The sequence below is a fragment of the Nelusetta ayraudi genome, unplaced genomic scaffold (genome assembly GCF_046127955.1).
Source record: "Nelusetta ayraudi isolate G7.1 ecotype Tasmania unplaced genomic scaffold, CSIRO-AGI_Nayr_v1 ptg000153l, whole genome shotgun sequence".
In the NCBI taxonomy this organism is placed as follows: domain Eukaryota; kingdom Metazoa; phylum Chordata; class Actinopteri; order Tetraodontiformes; family Monacanthidae; genus Nelusetta; species Nelusetta ayraudi.
Window position 1 is genome coordinate 261759 of NW_027466203.1, and position 8242 is coordinate 270000.

The 8242-nt window shown below is 51.1% G+C and overlaps 2 protein-coding genes across 2 annotated transcripts in view; one reads left to right on the forward strand and one right to left on the reverse strand.

Annotated features, from left to right (window-relative positions):
* The first annotated feature begins 209 nt into the window (after window positions 1-209).
* On the forward strand, window positions 210-1511 carry LOC142880028 (short coiled-coil protein B). The gene is made up of 3 exons (XM_076013642.1): window positions 210-278; window positions 356-436; window positions 911-1511. Exons 1-3 carry the CDS (start codon window positions 263-265, stop codon window positions 1051-1053), a joined length of 240 nt encoding a protein of 79 aa, XP_075869757.1. The 5' UTR covers window positions 210-262; the 3' UTR covers window positions 1054-1511.
* Window positions 1512-3027: 1516 nt separating this feature from the next.
* The window catches only part of LOC142880051 (alpha-1,3-mannosyl-glycoprotein 4-beta-N-acetylglucosaminyltransferase B-like), a 12039-nt gene continuing 6824 nt past the window's right edge, over window positions 3028-8242 (reverse strand). The window contains exons 8-16 of the mRNA XM_076013675.1: window positions 8112-8187; window positions 7507-7621; window positions 6689-6819; window positions 5739-5846; window positions 5214-5407; window positions 3957-4035; window positions 3514-3586; window positions 3150-3262; window positions 3028-3058 (exon numbers count right to left, since the gene is read on the reverse strand). Coding sequence (XP_075869790.1) covers window positions 3041-3058; window positions 3150-3262; window positions 3514-3586; window positions 3957-4035; window positions 5214-5407; window positions 5739-5846; window positions 6689-6819; window positions 7507-7621; window positions 8112-8187 — 907 coding nt within the window. The 3' untranslated portion in view covers window positions 3028-3040. The remainder of the gene's footprint in view (window positions 3059-3149; window positions 3263-3513; window positions 3587-3956; window positions 4036-5213; window positions 5408-5738; window positions 5847-6688; window positions 6820-7506; window positions 7622-8111; window positions 8188-8242) is intronic.

Genomic DNA, 8242 nt, shown 5'->3' on the forward strand with positions numbered 1-8242 from the left:
AACGACGGCTCTTTGGAATTCCAAGGGTCTCGATGTTGCAAACAACATTTCCTCTGACAGTGTGTGATGGCAAACGGTTGCGTCCGTGGCTGTGTGAAGGTGAAGGGACTGTCCAGAACCTGGCGTGTGGAACCAGCTGCTGTGCGTCTTGTGTTCCAGAGCGCCTCAGGTAGACGCTGAGACCCTCTCTCTGTTTCTTGCTCTGGCAGCGTTCCTTCACATCGCAGCCCTGCATTCCAAAGCCGAGGACGAGTACTTCACCATGAGCTCAGACGATGGTGAGACGGCACAGCCGAGCCGGCGCCGCTCTCGGCCGGAGATGTTCTCTTCTGACGGCTGATGTTGACTTGTCCAGGTGACCTGGAGAACCAGGCTGAGATGGAGGAGAAGACCAGGCTCATCAACCAGGTGCTGGAGCTCCAACACACCTTGGAAGGTACGTTGTGGTGATGGGAGCTCTGACTCTGCTCGGAGAACCGGCTCTTTTGACTCACTAAAAAGAACTGGCTCTTTTGACTCACTAAAAAGAACTGGTTCTTTTGGCTCCTAAGGATGCCTTGGATTTTTTTGTCGCTTATATTATTTTATTAACAATTTGTACACTCAACATGGAACAAAGTGCTGTAAAAATGAATGTAAAATACATAAACAAAACTTGTGTTATAAGGTATTTATTATTTGCTTTATCCCGTTTCTGATATTATTATTATTATTATTATTATTATTATTATTATTTACATTTCTTTATCGGACAAAGTCTCTTCCTTCTAAAGACCTCTGGAATGTTCGGCTTAACATCATGTCTCCGCCTCTCCTCTCTCTCTCTGTCTCTCTGTCTCTCTCTGTCTCTCTCTCTCCGCCTCTCTCTCACTCTCTCTCTCTCTCTCATTCTCTCTCTCTCTGGCTGCAGACTTGTCTGCCAGGGTGGACGCTGTGAAGGAGGAGAACCTCAAGTTGAAGTCGGAGAACCAGGTTCTGGGCCAGTACATTGAGAACCTCATGTCTGCCTCCAGCGTCTTCCAGACCACCGACACCAAGAGCAAACGGAAGTGAGGTGGAGGTCGACGATCCCCGGCCTCCCAACGTGTCCTTCTGACTCCCGTCCAGCAGGTGTCTCTGCCACTCTGAACATTGTGTTTGCGTCGGGCTCTTCGAGGCGCCATGCAGGCAGCTTTCCTTTGGTCCAAGTTAGAGAAGAGCACAAGGGAAGAGGCGGTCGTCTGAAGTGCCGTTCATCAATAGACCCACAGCAGGCCTCTCATCCAGCAGCATCCAGTCCAACCAGTGGTTCCACTCCTGGCTGCACGGAGCTGCCTCGTCTCATTTGGTTGCTGTCAGTGATGTGCTGTTCAGAACCGACGGAGGGAAGTCATCTAGTGACCTACTGAGTCAATGAAAGTGACTCAGTAGGTCACTAGATGTGTAAATAAGTCAACCTACTAATAAGTCCTACTTTGCTGGTAAAGGTGACTCATCCAGTGATCCAAGCACCAGTGGATGAGTCCAGTACCAGTGGATGAGTCCAGTACCAGTGGATGAATCCAGTACCAGTGGATGAGTCCAGTGATCCAAGCACCAGTGGATGAATCCAGTACCAGTGGATGAGTCCAGTGATTAAACCATCATCCACTGGTGGGTGAGACAGACTAGGTTTTCATCTCACTCGCCATTTTTTCCACCATTCTGGAAATTCCTGTGTGAGCTTCTAGTTGTGGTGATGATGATGATGATGATGGTGATGATGATGATGATGATGATGATGGTGCTGTGTAGGCCAGGCAGGGTGGAGATCCCAGCATCACGTCTTTCTTTCTTCCGTCCTCTTTAAGTCTTTAATGTCTGCCTCTCTTCCTCTCAGCGCCCCCTAATGTCTCTCTCTCAGTGTTACTGCTGGTCTCGCTCTCGCCCCCCCCCCTCCCCAGAGAGCTGCAACCGCCCTGGTCATTTCACTTTGCTGCTGCGTTGACAGACAGCAGCTACATGACTGTATTTGATCTCACCTTGTTGTTGCATTGAACCGTCGATGTGCAGAACTTTGCTTTAATAAAGCGAGAACTCCCTTTTTCTGGAATCTCTGGTGGTTGTTTGGTCTTCACTGTCTGACCCACATTGGTCCCTCATCATGAAGTCCACACCCACATTTATTCCACAGAAATCAGAAGACCAGCCGCACTTCCTGTCATGGCTGGCGAAGAAATGATTGCAATCATTCAGTGGAATTGTGCGTCCTACAAAATAAAAGCCCCAAACTGAAAACCTGTCTTTCTGTCTGCCAGTGTAGCGTCTGTCTGTCACTGCAGTGACTGTCTGTCACTGCCACCAGCTCTTTGAAGTGAAGGAAGAGAGCCGGCTCCTGATTGGGTGGGAGACCTTTATTTTCCAGGGTTGACAACACGTTGCAGTGAAGATTTTGTGCCATTTAGAAATCATAAAATCAACATTAGAAACAGGATCAACTGAATGATGTGTTCTATCACTTGTATTGAGTGTGTAGTACAACACATTTAATATTGTTTATCATGAACATTAGTCATTCATTTTTGCTCATTTATTTGGTCATAAAATCTAAGGAGTCAAAAGAACCGGTGGCTCTTTTTAATGAGCTGAACCAAAAGAACCGGTTCTCTGAAAAGAGTCGGAACTCCCATCACTAGTTGGTTCACTCACCATGACTACGACTGATACTACTAGTACTTCAGTAAAATCAAGCAGTAAAAAGAATGCAACACTTCACAACACATCAACCATTGGGTAATGTTTAGTGTTGTTTTATGGGAGTGTAAAGTACACAGGTCAGGGTTGGGGTCAGTCACTGATGCCAGGGTTGGGGTCAGTCACTGATGTTGGGGTCAGTCACTGATGCCAGGTACTTTGCTGAGTGTCTGCTGTTCTCTGGCAATGGCTGTGAACAGCAGCCTGGGGACAGAACGCTGGCATCAGGGTTGTTTCCTGCAGAGCCAGAAGGTGTGGGAGGGAGTTGTAGTCCACTGTTGTAGTCCAGAAGGTCCAGAAGGTCCAGGGTGGCTCCTGTGTGGGCTCCTCATACTTTAATAAATATCTGTTGGGCAAAAACAACAAGAGTCAAGCAGGAACAGGCTTGGATCAGAACCGACGCGAGCGGAGACGAGTGCGAGTTCTGGTGGCCAGACCTCGCTCAGAACGGCCCAAACTTCTGCGTCGGACTGGACCACCAGGCGCAGCGCTGCGATTGGCTGCAGCCTCTCGTCAATCTTGCCCTGGGCCAGCCCCTCCTCGAAGGCACCTCACACACACACACACACACACACACATATATAAATATACCTACACACACACATATAAATAGCTGTTGGTAGCCAAACGCTACTGAAGTGGGGAAAAGAAAGAGTACCACTGTCACTGTGGATTACATTACTTTACATTACTTTACATTACAAGGCCGCTGTAGTTCACTGGCAGCCGAGGTCGAGGCTGGGCGATCTCAATCTGACCACTACATTTCACACACTGGACCGGCCGGGCAGCTCCACTCACCAACTACGACAAAGTCCTGAGCAGAATCTGTGTGGGTGGAGTTCAACTCCAGAAGCCTGCCTCCTGCTGGCCTCTTTGGGGAAAAACAAAGAAAGAAAGCATAAATATATTTAACAGCAGAAGTCGATGAAAACTTGCAGTATTTTCCTGCATTGTATCTTAAAGCTGGAGTAATGAATCCAGATTTTAATATTCCAGTGCAATAAATTATAAATGAAAGGCCTAATATTCATGCATACAGGACACAATTACTCTGAGCTTGTAACTCTCAGAATATCAACAGCAAAATCAAACCTGCGAAAAATCATATTGAGAAAGAAAAATCTGAAATGCAAACAAAACCACTTTGATTGGTTTTTTGCTGGCAATGTGAACCCTGATGTCCCTTGCAGTGACACACACACACACACACACACACACACACACACACACACGGTGCTCACCCTGCTGGGCAGCACCTCCACTGTGGTGTTGTAGAATCTGTCTTCACTCGTCCTCATGTTGCCACTGCGGAACAGGAAGCTGTGAGGGACCACAGTGCCACGGTCATTAGCATTAGCATTAGCAACGCTACTGCTACTGGTATGAAGGAGCCGTGATGAGGACACAATGAACTAGGGTGAGGCAGAGCAGCAGGGCCAGACGACTGCGGCCGAGGCGAGGCTCCACCTGCTGATCAGAGATGGAACTGGCATCACGCCCGGCCCGGAGGAAACCTCATGGACTGCAACCATCACCGAGGGGTCCCGCTGCTACCCAGGTGTTCCATGGTCCTGGTCAGGCCACCAGCAGCGTCCAGGACCAGCTCAGAGAAAAGCACGCGCGTGAACGTTGGAAACGGACGAACGACGAGAACTTTTGTACAGGAGGCTCCTGAAGAAGAAGCAAAGAAGAAGAAGAAGAGAAGAAGAGAAGAAGAGAAGAAGAAAGCAGTGACGAGCACCCGGCTGGAGAAGATCAGAGCAGGGTGGAAACATTTCAGCAAGAGGAGTGATTTTGAACAAGAGGAGTGATTTTGAACAAGAGGAGTGATTTGTCTGGGGACTTTTCTCCAGTGCAGCTGCTGGTGGAAACAAGAATGGTTGGTTGAACGTTTGCGTGGCTTCAGCAGGTGGACTGAGAGTTGAAAGCAGCACGATCCTCGAGTCAATGTTTGAGTAGGGTTAGCCTTGTGTCTATAGAAGAAGGGATGGAACAGTCGAGCAAACAAGTACAACTTCACACAGCCTTCCAGCACCGAGGGAAACTGCTCAAACAACACAACTTTCACAACACAACGCAGTCAATGCCTGGACAACTACAGTCTGACACACAACTGCTCACTGCATTCCAGTCGGACAACATTAAACACCACTGAAAAAGAGATGGATAGAACCTTGATGATGGAAGGGGAGAGAGGGAGGGGAGAGAGAGAGAGAGAGAGGGGGGCAGAGAGAAAGAGAGAGAGACAGAGAGAGAGAAAGAGAGAGAGACAGAGAGAGAGGCAGAGAGAGAGAGGGGGGGGGGAGAGAGCACGAAGTGCCACAGGTTCCTCCTGTCAATCAAACACTTAGTCGAGACTGCAGACCTTTGCTTCAGGTCAGCTCATGAGGAATGGATGAATGAATGCACACACACACACACACACACACACACACACACACACACACACACACACACACACACACACACACCTATGTCTAGGCAAGGACCCTACTAACCCAGATGTGTGTATTGGCAGTGGGAATGTGAAGAGGATGTAGTCGCCCTTGATGGGTGTGAGGGCCCACAGGAAGTCCTGCCCCCTGTAGGCCCTCTGCAGGCTGTGCTGCTGGTAGTGCTGCAGGCTGCTGCTCAGCTGGGCCACTGGGTTACTGTGGGCCTGGTACAGCTGCTCCCTGCCAAAGTCCCGGTCCTGGAGGCAGGCAGGGAGGGAGGGAGGGAGGGAGGCACACACACACACACACACACACACACACACACACACACACACACACACACACACACACACACACACACACACACACAGGCCAAGGACAAGACATAGGACTTTAAAGGGGATTTAACACAACACAATGAAAAGGCACAAAGCTGTCTAATAATAATAATAATAATAATAATGATGGTTTGAATTTCTATCACTTTAATCAGTTTTCATTAAAACCATTCCTGAGTCACACTGCATTCGTACTAGTGGTAGTTAAACTACATGTGCTAAACTACAGCAGCCAATCGCAGTCACGTGCCTTCAGACGCTGTAGTTTCCCGGCCAGCGAGGAGTGGAGGCCCACGTGCTGGAAGAGGGAGGGTCTGTGCCTGCGCTTGAGCGACTCCTTCCTCCTGGCACAGTCCGCCTGCAGGGGGCAGCACCACAGCAGCTCACTCACACTGCCTCTCCTCCTGCTTCTCCTCCTGCCTCTCCTCCTGCTTCTCCTCCTGCCTCTCCTCCTGCCTCTCCTCCTGCTTCTCCTCCTGCCTCTCCTCCTGCTTCTCCTCCTGCCTCTCCTCCTGCCTCTCCTCCTGCTTCTCCTGCCTCTCCTCCTGCCTCTCCTCCTGCTTCTCCTGCTTCTCCTGCTTCTCCTCCAGCCTCTCCTCCTGCCTCTCCTCCTGCCTCTCCTCCTGCTTCTCCTCCTGCCTCTCCTCCTGCTTCTCCTCCAGCCTCTCCTCCTGCCTCTCCTCCTGCCTCTCCTGCTTCTCCTCCTGCCTCTCCTCCTGCTTCTCCTGCCTCTCCTCCTGCCTCTCCTCCTGCTTCTCCTCCTGCCTCTTCTCCTGCCTCTCCTCCAGCCTCTCCTGCCTCTCCTCCTGCTTCTCCTCCTGCCTCTCCTCCAGCCTCTCCTCCTGCTTCTCCTGCTTCTCCTCCAGCCTCTCCTCCTGCCTCTCCTGCCTCTCCTCCTGCTTCTCCTCCTGCCTCTCCTCCAGCCTCTCCTGCCTCTCCTCCTGCTTCTCCTCCTGCCTCTCCTCCAGCCTCTCCTGCCTCTCCTCCTGCTTCTCCTCCTGCCTCTTCTCCTGCCTCTCCTCCAGCCTCTCCTGCCTCTCCTCCTGCCTCTCCTCCAGCCTCTCCTCCTGCCTCTCCTCCTGCCTCTCCTCCTGCCTCTCCTCCTGCCTCTCCTCCTGCCTCTCCTGCTGTTTCCTTGTATCTTTCCTTCAGGGACAAACCTGACAGCGGGCGCTGGCCTTTGGTTGAGCGCAGACTTACGTGATCTTTCTCTGGGTTGCAAACTTTCACCCACAGGAGGTGATCCAACAGCCAGTCAATGGGTTTGTCCTTGTGGAACATGATGAAGAACTCTGCAACCAACGGGAGGTCTTGGGTCCGGAACATCTTGCCTGGAGGAGGATATAACCATGAGCACACAGCCTCAGAGAAGTCCCTCCCAATGGAGTCTTTTTCCTGAATCAACTGTCAGGTTCACACTGTGTGGTTCCTGTGGAGATGTTGGTCAGCGGTTCTGTTAGAGCTTCACTCGATCATTTTATCAGCGCTCTGAAGTTCCTGCCGCTGTTGCCAGGAGGTGTTTGAGGTTCAGGGGAAAGCATGGTCGTTGTTGGGGGGCAAGCGAGGAGGTCTTCCAGGGTTGCACAGCACCAGCAGCCAGAAGACCGCCCTGCTGTGTGGGCGTGGTGTTCCACAGAAAGACAAGATGTTGAGCTCAAGTTAGCTTCACCTCTGGTGCGACGACGCCCACACACCGTCGTGTCGGGTGAGTTGGCCAGAAGAGACACCGTCTCCACTTTCCTCCACATATCTGTGAGCTGAGCCTTCCCAGCCAGACTGCTTGAGAAGCTACAGCACAGACACCACACAGTGGAGGTCACCGCACGGCAAAAACCGGTGCACTCTGGAAGACGCCGGCGTTTGAAGAGGTCACACACAGAAACCGCTACTTCTGCTGCGCTCGTAGCGACTGCGTGCCGTAACACAAGTCTGGATTGATTGACTGGATTTGATCATGTGACCTGCAGTCTCCAATACACCGGAGCAGCACTCAGGCGTGCACAGAGAGAGCGACGCACCTATGAAGCCCAGCTGGGAGAACTCCAGGTAGAGCCACTGCCCGGTGGCCTCCTGCTTGGTGAAGGCCATCATGTCGTCGTAGTAGCCGTTCCTGGCAATGACATCATCTTCTAACTGCAAGACAGCACAGGGGGGACGAGGGGAAGGAACGTGAGTTAGCAAAGGACGACAGAGTAGCTGCTGCTGCAGCTGCTGCCGCTGCCGCTGCTGCTGCTGCTCTGGAAGATCAGGACTCCTTCAGGGCGGCTGTGATGCCCTCGGAACACTGTGGAGCTCCACTCAACCTCGCCTGATGTCAGAGACGTTGACCGTGACGTAGGCCAATGTTTATAAATGCTAATGAGTGTTGGACGCAGTGTGTTCGAAGCTCACGTGCATTACGTGGCACCGTAGTAGACTGACATTCATAAGGGATTTGAGGGACATAAACACGACGTGTTTTCAATCTTGCAACACAATACATCTGCACACTATGCCAGCGCCTCAGACGCATTGTGATCCTAGCTTAGGGTTTGAAGTGTGACGTGGTTGAGAATCCACATCTCAGTGCAGTGATACGTGCGAGACAAGTCACAGGACAATAGAGGTTTATTCCAGTAACGACCTGAACGTAGTAGGTTCCTTTGTTCTGAGCGTACAGCATGAGGAAGCTGAAGTCCAGATTCTGCTTTGTTCGCCATCTACGGGGGGAAAAAAAAAAAAAAAAATTCAGTTCAGTTCATCTCCCCAGTCCGT

What these genes read in the sequence shown, in the direction of transcription:
- LOC142880028 (XM_076013642.1), top strand. An exon ending in GCTCCAACACACCTTGGAAG is followed by an intron (nt 437 to 910) that starts GTACGTTGTGGT and finishes CTCTGGCTGCAG; the next exon opens with ACTTGTCTGCCAGGGTGGAC.